The sequence below is a fragment of the Vulpes lagopus genome, chromosome 10, assembly GCF_018345385.1.
Source record: "Vulpes lagopus strain Blue_001 chromosome 10, ASM1834538v1, whole genome shotgun sequence".
Classification (NCBI taxonomy): Eukaryota; Metazoa; Chordata; class Mammalia; order Carnivora; family Canidae; genus Vulpes; species Vulpes lagopus.
Genome location: NC_054833.1, coordinates 15280637 through 15298824, shown reverse-complemented (window position 1 = coordinate 15298824; position 18188 = coordinate 15280637). Strand labels below are relative to the sequence as shown.

General features: G+C 47.4%; 1 protein-coding gene across 3 annotated transcripts in view; it reads right to left on the bottom strand.

Annotated features, from left to right (window-relative positions):
* The window catches only part of NEDD9 (neural precursor cell expressed, developmentally down-regulated 9), a 186722-nt gene that overhangs the window by 45995 nt on the left and 122539 nt on the right, over window positions 1-18188 (bottom strand). Inside the window, exon 1 of one of the 3 annotated variants that reach the window (XM_041770805.1) lies at window positions 2862-3049. The exons of the other annotated variants lie outside the window; for them this stretch is intronic. Within the exon in view, the coding sequence (XP_041626739.1) occupies window positions 2862-2873 (12 nt within the window). The 5' untranslated portion in view covers window positions 2874-3049. Of the gene's footprint in view, window positions 1-2861; window positions 3050-18188 lie in introns of those variants that run through there. 3 annotated transcript variants of the gene reach the window in all.

The window sequence follows — 18188 nt, the reverse complement described above, 5'->3', positions numbered from 1 at the left end:
GAAGCCTTTTAAGAGAAATGGAACATAAAGTTCATTTCATATGAAACTGCAGCCTTTCCACGAACAACAACAAAAACCATAAAATGAAATAAAGCTAGATGCGATGTGTGCTCCCCAAAAAAGTTCGTAAGTAACAGCTCGTATTCCACAGTTCTCAAGATTATTATAAATACATGACTGGCTGGCCTGGAGCCCTGGAGGAGTGCAGAATGAGTGTGGGTTTGGTTGTCCTCTGGTTATGGTTCCTAAAGTAGCCAAACCAGATAATCTGGTTTAAAAAAAAATTCTTATAGCGGCTGAATTATAAATCTCTCCTGGTAAACAGAAGTCTGACTGTGCTACATTTATAGTGTGTAGAGCAACACAGTATTTAAAAGATAATTCCTGACTCCAGGGTTTTACAATCTAATAATTATCTGGTTTTACTACCGAAGGGGCTCAAATGAAACAAATAACTGCCAAACGTGTGTTAAGACTTCGCTTTGTCAAGTTATATCTAAAAAAAAAAAAAAAAAAAAAAGGCATCTATTCTGCAGGAATACTGGAGATGAAATGAAATAGTTTTAAACTCCCTGGAGGACAAAACCACCAGTCACACAGGGCATTTTAGGGAGGTCACAGATGATTCTTTCTATTATAGTGGTTTAAAGTCACAAGTTCTGGAAGCCAGATCGCTTTGGTTCAGTTAACAGCTCTACCACTTGTCTGCTGTGTGGCTCTGGATAAATCACTGAGCCTCTCTGTGCCACAATTTCCACATTTAAAAATGAGTGAATAATAACACCCACCTCACAGAGATTCTGGAAGTGTTAAACAAGACCATGCTGTGTTATCACGGTAAATCTTAATAGCATTTATCATCCCTCTACCTCCGCATCATCTCTTCTACTTAAAATGACAAAATCATCTCCTGCAATAGAGTTGTCCATTATTCACTGGAGAGAAAACAGACTTTATAAAACAAGGACAGTAGGTTGCTTCAGCCACTAGTTTATTTTATAGCCACCATAAGGTGTAAATCTGGCATTTGGTCAGTCAGAAATCAGTTTTTTTTTTTTTTTTCCCCTGGTGAAGGTGCCCATGAGCTAATAACAACCATATATGTACACCACCTGGCAGGGTGTTTGACATTGGTAAGACCCAGCAAAGAGGAGGGTTTTTTCCGTGCACACCAATTGCAATTTATTTTGTCAGTTGCCATGACGTTTTCTCTCCATAAGAGTAAAACAAAACACGATGAGGTCACTGAATAAAAGTGACTTTAGACTTTGTGACTCCTGTCGCTTTCTAGATCGTGGTACTCAGCATTGATTTCAGGCACTTAAACTTTCCAATCATAAACATATGAATGTATCCGCACCCCCCCGCCCCCCCGGCCCCGCAAGCTGGTTATTATAAGACTACAGGCATTCAGCAGTAGGAATTGGAGGGGCAAAGAATCACTGCAGGCTCAGGAATCTCTGGACCAACCACTGTTCTAAACAAGGGACTGTGGAAATACGGAGTGAGCCCCTTCAGGAATGGGAACTTTCCTGCCAGGTAGAAGGATCTGTTGCTGGTTGTATCCTAAAATCAAAAGTATTAAGAATCTTCAGGATTATCCATTCCTCTGCTCTTTCCTCTGGAGAAATCGTGGAATAATACTACTACTAATAATGGAAAGCACAGGGATAACTGATGTGTGTATCTTCAGACGGTTGTAACCTTTCCAAGGAGAACCATAACTCACGCATTATAATAAAGACTTTCGGCATTTTGCTTTAGAGCTTTTGAACGAGATTTATAGCTTCTGAATAAAAGATTTATCACTGAGGTTAGCCAGTGACTATTAGCCAGAACCGAGTATTTACAACCACACATTAAAAAAGGATGGGCCAGAAACTACATAATTCGGAAAGGAAGCAACGTAGCCCCCAGCTAGCACAATCCTGATGGTCAGACAGGTAATACAAATTGTCAATCCAAGAGCATAGACACCTTGCCAACCGTCATTTTAATAATAGCATGTTTGTTTAAAAGCATTTTGTCTCATGTCTATTCTAGAAGTCACACCCAATTGCCTGCAATGTGCTTCCAAGTACAATGTCTCTGGAAGCTGCTTGCCTGGTTAGATGGGGGTGCCTTAAACAGAACAGGGATACTGCGAGCAAGTTATCATCCTTTTGCCAAGAACACCCCAAGGCAATGGAGCAAAATGCATGGGAAGCTAAGGTATCACGACACTCCGCAAACTGCAGGGACAGTAAGCTGGCCGGACACTTGAGACCCTCAGCCCATTCAAACGCCAGTTAAAAGTGCTTTCGAGAAGTGGCACACACTCATTTGTTCTCACATCCAGTATCCTTTCAGGATGTCAGAATCCCCCATCATCAGCTGTGTCACAACAGTACCTGGGGCTTTTCATGCCTCCCACCCAAACTACCTAAGGCAAACTGCCTCTCCTACCATACATAATGCTTACAGCAAAGGCTAAAACTGCTTTAAGAGCCAGTCTGAAAAACTCAGCAGTTCTCATTCCTCTCTCATTACAGCTCGGGGGGCCAGCGGAGGCCGGGCCTGGGGGAGCCGCGGAGAGGGCTGCGGAATCCAGACCTGTGTGCGCCCCAAGTTAGTCACCCTGTGAATCCCACTGGCTCCAGGGGCAGCTCTAAATTCCCAAGGCTTTCAGGGGAGATGGCCCACGGCTGTGCTATGAACTCCCCCGGAGCGGGTCTGAGACACTGGGTGTCCTGCCTCCTTGTATGCCGACCTCGGGATGCACGAAAAGGGTCCCTGGAGAGCAGTTGCCGCAGTGGGCAACACACACGCGCGTACGCCACACACACACGCGCGCGCGCTGGAAGAGGTCTCCCCCCGCTTACCTTATACTTCATCTCGGCGGCGGTAGGCTGAGCCGTGCTCCTGCACTAGCGAGACTGCAGCAAGCACGGGCGTGCCCGCCCCTCCATGGACCGCAGCCCTAAATGAAAGCGGGGACGGCCGGGCCGGGGCGGGCTCGCCGGGGGCTGCGCGCCGAGCTCCCGCACAGCCTCCGCTCGCCGCCCCGACCGGCCGGCCCCGCCCCCTCCTCATTTGCATACCGCCCGCCATTGGCTGCCGGGCCAAGGTAGTGCGAGGCCCCGCCCACCCCTCAACTTCGGAAAACTGACAAAAGAACTTGGGATGCGGTCATTTCTCTCCACGTCTCGCAGAGAGGGTGGAAAATGAAACAAAGTCGGGAACCGTCTGGAACTCTACTCCCCATTTCGTCCTCCCCCTCCTGATTAAAAAAAAAAAAAAGAAAAAGAAAAAGGAAATTTCTTTTTAAGATGAACCTAAGTTTTAAGGAAATTGAATATACAAAGCAGCCTGACAGTCCTGCTTCCTGTGACCTAGCAACCCCTTCATAAACCCATTTCATTTCAAAGCCATTCACCTCCCAATCTCTACATGAAACGAATTCTGGGAACAAAAGGTTTTCTGTCTCCCGGGCCTCTTTTTACTAACTACCCCTGCTGATATCTCTCTGTCTCTCTCTTTTTCTCTCCTCTCCCCCCCTTCCCTCCTCCCCCCTTTCTGTGGCTGTTTGCTTTTTTTGTTCTTTTCAATGTTCAAAGTACTTGCAACGTCAGTCTGCGAGGAGCCTGAATACAATTCTCCCTCAGTGACAAGGAATTCCCCCAGGACGGGGCACCAGGGCTTCCCTGGCCTGCCTCTCACCAGGGCCTCCTAGAGTTGAGTGTCAGCCACACATTCAGGGATCTTCCCTGGCTTTGCTGAGGATAAAGGTTGGATGTGACCTCTCAGAGGAGGCCGGCCAGTGCATGTCCTATACATCATCGCTGTCCACTGAGTACTGTGGTTCTTTGATGGCTGCAGTTTCTAGCTCCAGCTTTGAACACTGCAGTGTTTTCTTCCTGACCTCTCTCCTGAGGATGACCCATGAACCCACCGACACTTATTATCGGGGGAACAAAAAATGCCCACTGTTTGATGAGCCTGGTTAAAAAAAAAAAAAAAAAAAAAAAAGACCAGTCTCTGCAGCGAAGCACAGAACATTTGGTTCAGCCTCGTGACTTCTATAGAGAAAGAGATCACCCAGGAGAAGACAGAAACAGTCACCTTTAGCGACTCCTCTGAAGGATAGAGCTCATGGAGGGGGAAATTCCTTTGCACTGGGTCTCAGGATCAAGGCTCTGTGATTGCAGACAATAGCTGTCCCTGAGTGGGGTGGACTCCAACCAGCCTACACGGCTGGGATGGAAAAAACAGGACTTATTTTTTTTCCTGACCTAGTTGGATCAGAATCCGTTTGATTCCCCTCCCCCCCCCCCCCCCACAAACTCCTAGTGGCTTAAAATTTTACTTTTATGATCCAAACAAAAAGAATAGGAGGGCAGCTGTCCTGCAAAAGGGGTTTCCAGATACAGGGCTCATAGTTTAGAACACAGTTTACTATGGCACTGATTCCCTGGACGTGACCACCCCCACCTCCCACCCCCACCAGCCATCATAACGAGGTTGACACACCCCTTTAGGCCTCAGCTTGGACTTTGCTTCTGCTCGTTTAGCCTTGCAGTGAAAATGAGCCTGGGTGATTTTGCAAGGTCTTTCTGAACACAAATTAAGCATGCAGCGTATTGCTCTGCAAAGGATCTTCCTGACAGTCCCACAGTCTTATGGGCTAGTCATTAGTTTGCAGGAAATTGTTTTTGCTGGATCAGTCAAAGGCCTTCTCATCTGTAAGATGAGTCTTGTGGCCTCCAGAAGATCTAGATAACATTCCTCTGGCTTCCTAAGCAGTAAAGCTGAATCCGCCTTCTGTTTTGTTTGATGAGTACCATTGAGTAGGTGAACACTATCTCATCCCATTTTAATGCTTTCAGACTGTTTCCCAAAGCATTTGCTAGGGCTTTTTGTCATTTCATTCTCTAGCTAGAAAGTTTGATTCATACTAAGTGGCCCTCTTGCTTTCCTGTTTCTCTATTTGGTAAGACACCTCAAATCCTCCTGAAGGTCATTTCAGGGCAGTTTGGGTTGGCATTAGTTACCTTGGAGTCAGGTCAACTGTGTTAGAATCTCGACAAATTTCTTAACTTCTTGACTTTGGTGCCCTGAAATATAAATTAGGGAAGATAATACTACCTACTTGCTGGAGTTAGAGTAAGTATTAAGTGAGATCATATGCATAGAAGTTAATAGTACCCAGTACATAGTAAGATCTTAATAAATATTTGCTTATTAATATTTCCATTATTAATTATTATTTCATCATAAATTCATTATATATTGGGGCACCTGGTGACTCATCAGTGGTTGAGCGTCTGCCTTTGCCTCAGGGTATGATCCCGGGTCCTGGGATTGAGTCCCACACTGGTTCCCCGCAAGGAGCCTGCTTCTCCCTCTGCCTATGTCTCTGCCTCTCTGTGTGTGTGTGTGTCTCTCACGGATAAGTAAATAAAGTCTTTAAAAATTTCATTATATATTATTTTATTACTATGCCATATAACATTATGACATAAATATTTAATTCTATTAATTATAACTATTATGACTATTAGACTACTGTCAATATTTTAAGTGTGATAAGCTTAATTCAGAAAAAGGTGGAGGACAGCTTTCTAATTTAACAAATATTGATTGAGCACCTCCCACGTGCCGGGTACTGTTCCAGGTGGGGAAAGTACAGCAGCAGCCCACACAAAACTCCTACCCTCACAGAGCTTAGTCTCCTGGGAGCAGGCAACAATAATTCAATGAATAGGTAATACAGTTCTGGAGTGGTAAATGCCATAAAGAAAAATCAAGCAGGGAAAATTGCTAGAGGAAAACAGGTGGAAGGTTGTGTGCGTGTGTTGGTGGGGGGTGTCTGATTTCAGAGAGTGGTCAGGTGAGCCCCTTTCAGGCGGTAGGTAACATTGAAGCAGAGATCTGAAGGACATGAGGGATCCACTCAAAGATCTGAAGAAAAAAACATTCCAGACAGAGGAAAGGGCCTAATGTAGAAATCAGCTTGGTGTGTTTACGAACTGCACACAAGCCAGGGTTCCTGGAGTCGGGCATCTGGGGTTCGGGTGAAGGAGACACAGATGGGTGGGTGCCAGGAGCTGGATTTTCTCCTGAGTGCCAGAGGAAGTCAGCGGAGTGACCTGAGCACAGAATGATGTGATCTGCTTCTCTGTGTTTTTACTTTTTGTTTAAACACCCAAGGACGGCAGGCCATTGGTTCAAACATTGAGCTCTGGTCTTACTGCAGCTTACGTGATACTTTATTCATATTCAGTATTAAGTATATTAGTATTTAGGCATTTAGTATGCTTCCTTCAAAACCCTTTGGGGGAACACAAATTCTCCCACCGAATAGAAAAAACAGTTCCATTCCCATCTATTACCTGAAATTTTTGGATGCAAAAAATACTGTGCAAATGATGCTATGTAAACACTGTCAGTTGGTGAATGGGGGCGCCGTCATCCTCCCGTGGGTAGCCTCCTAAAATGGACCAGGACGTTGGGGGTCAGGCCCTACCCTGTGCTCACCAACATCCTGTCAGCCCCTCAGCTTTGCCACCTGCCTGCTTGTCTGCCAAGGGCTCTATCTCCCCAGACTCTGATGCAGGCAGGAGCAAGGGACACGGCACCAGATGCCCAAAGAATTTTCCAGCTGCCACTGGACACGGGCACGTATACAACAAGAAATCAGGAGGACGTCAGAGGGAAGAGGTTCTTCTATGCACAACTTTGGAGGAACCCATGTGGCTGCTCTCTAAGGGTGAAGGGCAAGGTCAGAACACACGAGGGTAGGAAGTGAGCTGGGGAACCTAGTGCAGCCCCTCTAAGGAGGACAAAGCTGCTCCGAGGGCTGGGTGCCTTGCACCGGCTGCTGCCAGGTTGGCTCAAGACAGCAATCGCGGCTTCAGGTTCATTCTCCGTCTCCCTTGTCTGATCTATTCCAGTCATTCCTTTGTAGTTTCCCTGCCTGCAGTCTCTCCCTGCTGGAATCTGTATTCCACATCATCCCGTTTAATTTCTAGAGTTCAGAGCGCATCACATTGCTCCTATGATTTAAAACCTCAAAGGACACATCGATGCCTTTAAAAACAAAATCTGCGGTTTCGGGCATGGACTACAATTTGAGCCCACCCTTCGTCTCTGGCCTCATCTCCCCCCATTCCCCCACCTCACATCCCACACTCTGGCCGCACTGGGGGTACTCACCAAATCCGAGACACACTTGTACTGTCCTGACTTTGCACAGATGGGGCCCTCTGCCTAGCACGTCCTCCCTTCACGCTTCTGCTATCTAACCGAGCCCCAACACTAACCCTTTTGTGCTTCCTTGTCTACAACCCCTACTCTGGCCACCTCCTCCTTTCGGCATGAATTCCTCCTCCCTTCACTATGCCCCTATTGTACTTAGAGCACGGCCCTATTATAAGGCTTTTCCACATTGTACCATAATATTGGTGGATCGCTATTGCCCCATCTTCAAAGTGAGCTCTAGAGGGACAGGGTGGTGTCTTGTCCATCTCTGTGTCCCCTGCAGCCTTATACCATCTCATGGATATTTCAACGCTGGCTGAACAAATGGATGAAGGAGAGGACAGAAGTAACGTCAAGGAATGCACATTATCTTGAGGTTCGGTGTGATGCCCAGGAAGGGAATGTAGAAAACTTGAGTTTGAAGGCTGTGGTGTGGTTTACACACATAAGAACCCGAACTAAGATGCAACTTTTCAGGGGCGCCTGGGTGGCTCAGTAGTTGAGCATCTGCCTTTGGCTCAGGGCATGATCCTGGGGTCCTGGGATTGAGTCCCGAATTGGGCTCCTTGCATGGAGCCTGCTTCTCCCTCTGCCTGTGTCTCTGCCTCTGTGTGTGTGTGTCTCTCATGAATAAATAAAATCTTAAAAAAAAAAAAAAAAGATGCAACTTTTCAGAACCTACTCAAGGCCCGTAGCCAGTTCTGCCTCTTGGACATGGTTTGTCCGCAAACTACAGCTTTGTAGGCCCCCTGCTTTTGTCCAACCGATGAGCTAAGGATAGCTTTTACATTTTGATATGGTTGGAAAAAAGTAAAAAGAAAACTATTTTGTGAGATGTGAAAATTATGTGAAATTCGAATTTCAGTGTCTATAAAGTTTTATTGAAAACACAGGCACCCCTTCCTTTACGCGGTATCTTTTGGGCTGTAATGGCAGGCTTGAGTAGTTGTGACTTGAAGTGGTAAAGGCTGTACAACAACAACAACAAAAACAAAACAAAAAACAAAAAAACAAAACAAAACAAAAAACAACAACCAAACAAGTAAGTATTATTTGGCCCTCCACAGGAAATGTCTGCTCACTCCCTGCTCTACAATAGCGTAAGATACATCTATCCCTGAGTTCAGACTAACGCATTGATCATTCCACATCTGTAGAGAAACACTCTAGAAATACCCATCCTAGAGCCACGTTTTACCATTTCTAGTCTGATATCTTAAAAAAAAATTAATAAAAACCGAAGTTATTTCAAAAACAGGCAGCAACTTTTCAAGTCTGTAAATCTCCAGAAACGTCTCCAAACAGAGACGAGCCACTGAGAGTTTTCCAACTGACTCCTGATGTACCCCACCTTGATTGAACCCCACCCCCTACCCCCCACCAGATGCTGGGCCCTGTGCTACATGTCACAAGTGTGATTTCATTTAATATGCATCTGAGAGGATCCCTGGGTGGCGCAGCGGTTTGGCGCCTGCCTTTGGCCCAGGTCTCTCTCCCTGGAGACCCGGGATCGAATCCCACATCGGGCTCCCGGTGCATGGAGCCTGCTTCTCCCTCTGCCTCTCTTTCTCTCTCTCTCTCTCTGTGACTATCATAAAATAAATAAATAAATAAATAAATAAATAAATAAATAAATAAATAAAAGGTACAAACTTCTAGTTAAAAAAAAAATGCATCTGATATGACAGGCTCGTGAGTAGGTTGGAATGTTCTAATTATACACGTACCCAAACTGGAGACCCAGAGAGGTCCTATAACATGCTCCAAGTTACAGGCAGACAAGAGCAGGTCTGGTATGTGAAGGTGGGCTCTCTGGCTCCTGAGGCTGTGGGTCCTAACCACTGTGCGCTCTGTCCCCCGAGCATCCCCTGGTGAGCCTCTGTCATCTGAGTCCCCAGTTGTCCGTTCAATAAGGTAGCTTCTCCATCCGGGTGGGACTAAACCCAACTGAAGAGCAAGTTCTCAAGTTGTGACACACCTTATTCGTGCTGTCAAGCCCCGCTCATCTAGACTGCCCCCCCCACCCCGAATCATCGTGCTTCTCTGTATCCCATCTCCACCCCGTCCCCTTCATGAGACCTTCCCTTTCCAGTGTTGCTCTCTTCCCCACCCCCCCGTGTCTCTCCTTACCTCTGCCCTGGGTCAGTGCTTCCCAAAGCTAACCTCCCTTGTTTTTGGAAAAAAAAATTTTTTATTTATTTATGATAGTCACAGAGAGAGAGAGAGAGGCAGAGACACAGGCAGAGGGAGAAGCAGGCTCCATGCACTGGGAGCCCGATGTGGGACTCGATCCCGGGTCTCCAGGATCGCGCCCTGGGCCAAAGGCAGGCGCCAAACCGCTGCACCACCCATGGATCCCTAACCTCCCTTAAAAGCACTTATGAACACTCAGTGGGCCTGGGGTGGGGACTTGGGGACTTGGAATCTAATACACTTGTAAAAATCCCCCAGATGATTATGTATGAAGTGTTATGTGTATAGCTCAGCATTTAGTGCTTAGGGTATTGCCTTTATCGTTTTCTCCTATGAGGAAGCACTGCCTCTCCCCAGTGAGATTTCAAGCAACCCGCAGAAGGGGATCCTATCTTTTCTTTGCTCTATCCACCCTTCTGCATTTACGCAGTCAACTGAGTCTCTGGGTAGGTCTTCCCAGAGCCCTGTGTCTTGTCCATGCTCCCAGCCTTCACTGACGTCAACATGGAAAAAAAAATAAGTCGCTTTTCAGCCGGTAGAACAAAGAACACCTCTCACTCTAGGAAATAGCTGTTAAAAAAAAAAAAAAATCTGTTGAGCTGGTCAAGCTCTTGGAATGACTGAAAGTCTATTACTAGAGAGAAGCTCCAGATACCGTCTCTAACACTTGTTTCTTCATGTGCTAGGGAATGCGGCATTCATTCATTTCTAGCTGCTCATATTTTGGTCAAAGAGACTCATGAGACCAGCCCCATCCTCACCCTTCCCACCCACCCCCTCTCTCAACAATGATTTTCTTTTCTTTTCTTTTCTTTTTTTTAAGTTTTTCTTCCTACCTTCCCTTTTAACAATAGCATCTGAGGGATAAACTGTTTTCTGAAAGGTTGTTAAGAACACTGTCTTATGATATTTGTTTCTGCAGATGGAGGGTGTTGTTTATTAAAAAGGCCTGTTGACTCATGATCCCAAAATTGCATCTGACTTGGTGCCCTCTGACTTACTTCTTATTCTCACGAAGTGACGAGCCACCCGGGGAGGGGTGGGGCTCTAAACAGAGAATAGGGATGATTCCTCTAGAGTTCTCTTTACAGCATGACATGGTGGATTCCCACATTGTGACGACTTTACAAGGTCTCACTGCCCCATTTTACTGAGCCAAGTCTGTAAGTGTGTCTTTGTGACCTTCCTTTTAAAAAATCTACCCTCCTCTTTCCCACTTCCTCTTGCCATCCGTCACAGATTCTTTGAGGTGGCTTTTAATTTTCCCAAGGGTGAAGTGCTAAACTGGCGTGTCTTAGACCCCCCATCAATCCTTGATAAACCATGAAGGAACACATAGCATACCGTGTCACTTAACACGCTACTAAAAACCTACACGTACCCCTGTAAATTGCCCCTGGCGATTATGGCCAATACCTTGGCCTGATTTTTGTAAAACAGTGTCATTGTGAAGTTTTTGATGTTTTATATCTACATTCATCATAGTGTTATTATAACTTTGGAATCCTTAATTACTACCTTTCCCCCCTCCCCAAAGAACTAAAAAACAAAACAGATTAAATTATATGTCAAGTAAGCTTGCTTAACTTTTTTTTTTTTTTAAGAATTTATTTAGTTATTCGTAAGAGGCGTAGAGAGAGAGAGAGAGAGTCCGAGACACGGACAGAGGGAGAAGCAGGGACCCCCATGCGGGACTTGATCCCAGGACCCCAGGATCATGCCTTGGGCCAAAGGCAGACGCTCAACCACTAAGCCACCCGGGTGCCCCAAACTTGCTCAACTTCAGTCAAATATGACAAGCAATTATGAAGCTCCATTTAGGCATTGGGTGTTCTCTTCTTATGAAGGTTCTGGGGAGTCAATGTAGGGGTGCAACTATGAGAAAGATGAACGTGCAAAGGTTCAAACTGCTGCTGTTTATATATATCCAACTGGACACAGGAATGATGCTCAGTGGAACAAGAGGATGTTACTGGTAAAATCGTGCAGGCTGCCTGGCAAGGCTCTCTCCTGTTCTCTCCAGCCGCGAGGTATTGTGTTATCACATGCTTCACGTTGTCCAAATAAACAATTTGTGAGGTTGGAGTGTTCTAATTTTACACCTACCCAAACTGGAGACCCAGAGAGGTCCTACAACGTGCTCAAAGTTACAGCCTACGAGAGCGGGTCTGGTGTGTGAAGGTGGGTTCTCTGGCTCCTGAGGCTGTGGGTCCTAACCACTGTGCACTCTGTCCCCCGAGCATCCCCTGCTTGGTCACGGAAGCTGCTTCTGCTGGTAGAGACTGCAGGTTGCGGGTCTTCACAAAGGTTGAGGTGACCTGCCACGACCACGTGCCCAGAACTCCCATGCCCGGGCGGAGGGTGGCCTGTGCTTCCTGAAGGCGCCGCCCGACGGCACTGCCTGTCCTAGGTGTTCTCTGGGAGGCCACAAGCGCACTGGGCTTCCTCCTTGCTCACTTTCTTCCCATCCTCCCCTTGCACCTGCATCTATGATGTGACGCAGTCACGCAGGGCACCCTGCCGTCCCCTCCCGCAGGTGCGCTGCTGTCCAGGTGCAGGGAACAGCCAGGCTTGGGGACTGCAGGCCTGACGTGTCCGGAGGGGGCCGGGTGCTCTGTTTCCAGGCTACTCCTCCAGGCACCTTGGCCACTAAAATGCACCTTCTGCATCTGGCATCCTGCATGGCTCCCAGTGGAGGTGGGGAGGGGGCCGGAAATGGAAGTAGAGGGGGGACAGGGGCGCATCGGGGAGCAAGGCGGGGTGGCTGTTCTAAACACCAGCTACCCGCTTTCCTGGAGGCATGGGGTGAGGCAGTTCCCGAGGGTTTGGAGATGCCTCCCTCCCAGCCCCCGCCGCCCCGAGAGGGCCCAACTGCCCTGGTCCCTTGCTGTCCTGAGCTGGGGCCAGCGAGTGTCCAGCAGGCCCTGGCCCAGGGCATCAGGCCTGTCCGGCCAGCCCAGGCAGCCGCCAGCTGGCGCTGATGAGCGGGAAGGGGGGAAGGAATCCGAGCAATGCAGGGCCTTGGGGGGTGGGGGGAGGACAGGATAGGAGGAATGTGGTGTGGGGACACAGCTCACCCAGCCCTGTTCAAGCCGAGCTTTTGAAGAGTTTGATTCATTTTCAAAAGCAAACACACCGCTCTGGCTCTCAGCAATCTTTTATTTTGTCTGCAAGAGGAATGCCTCTCCTGTGAGGGCCGGGCACTGGGCACTCCGGGAAACCCCTGCGTGCCCCCCCGCCCCCCTCACTTGCCCTTGGAGCGTGGATGGTGTGTCCCTTGCTGCCCCCACTGAGGCCAAGCCATGCACAGCAGCTCTTTTCCTCATAAGGAAAGCCAAGGGGGACCCCTGCAAATTCATGAGTGTGCCCCGGACCCAGAGCCTCAGTCACTCACACCACTGAGGTTTATAGATGTTGGGTTGAAGCTCCTTTGCTCATGTCCTGGCACCTGTGACTTCAAACTTGGGGGGTGGGGGACGTAGCAGAGGGGCTTGGCAAAGCTTTTCCTGAACTCCAGTGCTGCGGTTCTCATGATCCCTGCTCTAACCGCCTTGGGAGCTTCTGGTCCTCGAAGGGTGGAGAGCTGGGGGCAGAAGCAAGGCTCTCTCTGCACCTCGAAGATGGGGTCCACGTGTTCCCAGCTTCAGATTTTGCATCTCGAAATCACTCTACATCTACATCTTCAAAAGCCATCTCCTGTGCCGTTCTGGTCACCAGGAGAGCAGGTCTCTTTCCTTCTTACCCAGCCAGTGCTGTGTTTCCTCCTCTTCTAACCCACTCTGAGACTCCGCTTCCCCCTCTCCCTTTTCTCATTTTTTCCCCTAATCTCTCATATCCTGCTCTGTACGTGTCCGTTCAGGTCTTCCTTATCTTGGATATAGATCCGCGGTTCCTTGTTCAAAAATCCGGAGGCCAGACGAGTGGTGGAGTTCCGAATCTTTCGATTTTAGGAACCGGTTCACCTGTCCCCCAGACTACACGGATCCCAGCGGGACCCAGACCAGCATGCAGTGTGCAAACTCATTCACAGTTCAGCAGTAAGATGTATGAGTATTCATGCCACGTCGGGTAAATGAAGAGTGTGCATTACCTTTGGTTGGGCCAACCCAGGTCAGGTTTTGCTGCCAAATGAGTTGTGAAAGAACTCTACACTTTTCTCCTTCATGATTGTGGATGAGTCTCTTCGGACCCTTCCGTTGGCAAGTCCCCTTCCCCCAACATCAGGCCGAGTTGCTCTCTCCCTTCTGCTTGCCACGACCAGAGGGTCAGAGTGACCAGTCCGAAGCCCGGCCTCCCATCTGGGCCTCCTCTCCTCTGCCTCTGCCGCCCACTCTGTGGACCACTGTTTGGGGCCAGTACCTCTCGGGCTCTCCAAGGGGATGGGAGAGCTTCCCATTCCCAGTCCATCACCAGGCAGTTGGGGTCATAAAATACTTAACAATAAGTTACTAGAAAAATGGAGTAAAAAAAAAAAATACAACCCTTGTGTGTTGTCTTTATTATGGAATCCAGCGACATAAAACGGCCCCTGTCTCATACTGTCAGGGCTGTGAGGTGCTGGCTCTCCACCTCACTCTTGCTGTGGACGTGGGGGTGATGTGGCCTGGCGGGCGGGCTCTGCAGGTCATATTTGGAGGGGCCCTCCATTGCCCGTGTGGGGGGCTCCCCTGGGCCTGTCCCCTTCTCTGGCTTCTGACATTCTCCACCACCACCTCTCTTGAAATGGCCTCCTCCTCTGGCCTCCACGGCAGCAAGCTCTCGTTGCTCTTCTGTGTCAGTTTCCTTTCCAGGCAGGATTTCCGGCAGGTTCCACCCTCCGCCTGTTTTCTTCAGTACTTTTCCCGTTATGTACATAATTCTCTCTAGTGACTTCTCTCGTTCCTACGTTGATGACAATCACATCTCCTGACCTGTTTTCTGAGTCCCAAACTCTCACTTGCTACCGCACCCAAAGAGTCTCTGGACTATTCACATATTGTGATGGTTTATTTTATATGTCAGCTTGGGTAGGCCACAGTGCCTAGATAGTAGGTCATGTAGGATTTAGACATTGCTGTGAAGCTATATTGTAGATGAGAATAACAGGTGAATCAGTAGACTTCGAGTAAAGCAGATTATCCTCCATCATGTGGGTGGGCCTCATCCAATCAGCTGAAGGTCCTAAGAGACAAAAGGTCCCCCTGGAAGGAGGGAATTCTGCTCTAGGCTGCCTTTGAACCTGAGCTGCAGCATCAACTCTTCAACTCTTCACTGGGTCCATAGGCTGCTAGCCTGCCCTACAGATTTTGGATTTGTCAGCCTCCACAATCACGTGCTAATTCCATAAAATCTCTCTCTGTCTTTCCATACACACATATGCACACACACACACACACACACACACACACATCCTCTTAGCTCTCCCTCATGGATCAGCCATGTCAGTTCTACATCCTCAATATTTATGGCATAAAAAGCCTCCTTTCCACTCATTTGCTAATGAAGATCTCAAACCACTGCTTAGGCCTGGTCTATCCTAGAAGGTTATCCGCCCCCTGTCCACAGAGACAGGCCTAAGACATTGGCATGTGATTCACAGAGTCAGTCTGAGATCTTCTTTGAGATTTTGTAAGTGAGGCTTGGGAGACAGAGGATCTCTCTTTCTTTGGATCATAATCTATAAATGTATATTTGGTAGCGAACCTCTTTTCCTCATTGTACAGAGTATCTATATAGCAGGAGAGAATGAGTCCAGATGCCAAGAGAAGCAAAGATATTTGGAGTGGAGGAATGGAGAGGACATGGATGCTATTGTCTATGGCTGTGGATCAAGCTATACCTGGTGCCCATTCTTAGATAACTCAATTCATAAGGCAATGAACACATTTTTCTGCCTAACCTAGTTGGAATTGAGCTTCTTTCATTTGCAACTACAGTGTCCTGACTAACCCTCCACCAGGAAGTAATCTCCTAAAGGGCAAAGACTACTTTATTCATGTGTGTCTCCTAAATATGCCACCACATTAAGAATCTTCTTGGTCTGTGTGTTGCACTGGATTCCTAGATTGTCATCAGCCACATTGTGAAATTGGGTGTGGGGGGAGAGGCAGAAATGACAGAAGGAACATTTTCTGCTGCTCCTATGATGGCAGGAACAGAATAGAGATTTATGAAAGAGGAATGTCCCAGGGTGATGGTAGCTGGGGTCATGGGGGCCCAAACAAAAAACAGATCCACCCTTTGATTTCAAATTCATTGACTGAGAGGCACAGATTTCACAACGAAAGGAACAGCAAGACATAGTTTTATTGTGAAGCGTGGGGTAGCAGTGTTTTGTCTACCTATAGATCCGCGTAAATATTTATATTATATTGTCTTTCCAATTAGCTTGTACTTGTTAATCACCGCTGAGCTTTTACTCATCCATCCACCAATACTAACTCATTGCTCAACAGAATGCTAGGCACCATGGGGATTACAAAGCTGAATAATACCCAGATGCTGCCCTTCTTTCTTAAATACCTATTACGGTAGCAGCCAAGGGAACTTCATGAAGATAAACTTGTGTAGAAAAAAAAAAAAATCACACCGTAAAGTTATGTAAGTTTCTATTTTAAAATCATCTGGTTCTAATTTACTAAATTTAATGCTTTAGAGTCAATGCCAAAGTGCTACATTTGATTTATGGAAATACTTTAGCACATTTTTCCATCGCACTCTTGTACAATATATTTACCGCCCTTTTGTTATGGTTAGAAAGATTATGGATCTTAAAAAAAAAAAAGCCCTCTTTATGAGCTTGGTGATATTTTATTATAAAATGCCATAAGATGGAATAAGAAGTCTAGTAAACAATAATACTTGCGTAGGAGCGTCCCACATGGTGTAGCTTTTTTTTATTGTGTGTGTGTGTGTGTGTGTGTGTGTGTGTATTTCACAGAGAGTTCTGGAAAATGGATGTTTAAAAACTTCCACTGTATGCCAAACCACTCCTTCTCAGGACAAACAAGTACTTTGGGGTGGGGGGGAGATGGGGGGAGTACTTAAATGGCAGTCACACTCTACTACACTGCTAACAAAATAATGTGAATACCAAAGGGCACAGAATGTCATAGACTCCTGGGAGGAGCTTACCGAATAGTCCAGCAAAATGGAATCTAAGAGTATGGACGTAAATACCATCGGTGTCTGTGCCTCAGGGCCCTGCACCTGCCTCAGGGCCCTGCACCCACCTCAGGGCAGGGGCATGAGGCTTCAGGAGATGCCAGGCTTGCTCTCATTTCATACACCCTCCCTCACATGCTCACCCACTGAAGAGGCAAAGGTAGATCTGCTACGAGGCCTGGGAAGAACCACCTCCATGTGAGCCCCTTCTGGGCTCCGGGCTTGACCAGCTCACCTGGCAGGTCAGTTTGGCAGCTACCCTGCGACATTTCACACTTGGCCACTACTTTGATTCACAAAATCAAGACTTTGTGTCAACCTTTGCACTGAAGCTTCCCAGGCATGCCTACAAAGGCCGCCCTGAATCTTCAAAGTGCTATTTAAAGCCTGTGTATATTCATCTTGTGCCCTGCTTTACCCCAGCTTCACTCAGCTTACCAAAAAAATTAGGTTTTGCTACCTCACGCCCACATAAAATAAGATGGCTGCCTAGGAATTCCCCATCTGCTCTGCAACTTTGTATTTCTTTAAAACCAAGAAACCTCATTTCTCTGGAGCAGAGTTTAGTCAACTCTCCTAAATGCAAAATTGCAAAGGCCAGGCCGTCAGAACGTGGCCTTTCCAACAGGCGATCCTTACACTGTTGTATGATGAAGGCTACAGGTGTCCAGGGGCACTGGGATGAATGACAGGTGAACGTCCAGGGTGGCTCACGGGCCTCGAACTCTGTCCTGGATCCTCCCACGTGCAGACAAAGCTTGCTTGGCAAGAAACTCTCATGTGTGGCTCTTCTGAGTCTGGTCAAGACTTGTGCTCCACACTCCTCTGCCCTGGAGCCAGTCTTCCTGAAGTAAAGGGCACACCATGATTTCTCACTCCTTCTGGAGTCTTCTCTGGAGTGTGTCTCCCTTCACCTCTTCAAATGCATTTCGTTCTCCCTGACACTCAGCTCAAGCCTCACCTTCTTCTTGAAATGTACTCCAGGCTCCACTGGTGAGTCCTCTTGCATCTGTGCTGCACTCGCAGCCTGGCGTGAGGCTGGCATCGTGGTGCTGCCGTGAATCACTTGTGGATCCCTAGTGTGCCTTGCTCGGTGGCAGGTGCCTCATGTCTGCATGACAGGTGACCCTGGCAATCCCCTCTTTGACCTAGGCAATAGCCATTTGCACTGATCGACACACGATTCGCATACTTATAATTCACCATCTTAAAGTGTACAACTATTCCGTGCTTTTTGGTGTATTTACAGACTTGTACCAGCATCATCACTAACTCCAGCACGTTTTTACCACCTCAAAGAGAAACCCACTCCCCATCGGCAGTCTCGCCATCCCCCTTCCCTCCGAATCCTGGCAACCACGAGCAGCAATCTAATTTCTGTCTGGCAATAGCAAATTATAACTGACTTCATGCATTTTTTTTTTCCCCAGCACAATTCCAAAAGCTGGCACAAGCGTGAGGTGGCTCATTAAAATTTCTGTGTGCATTTAAAAGGATCGCCTCGGTTGTGTGAACACACATCCATATTTAATACTTGTGAGGGAATGCGGGGTGATCACAACCAAAAAATGGTAATTAAATACAGAAAAGGAAAGCAAAAATTGTGTGTGGGG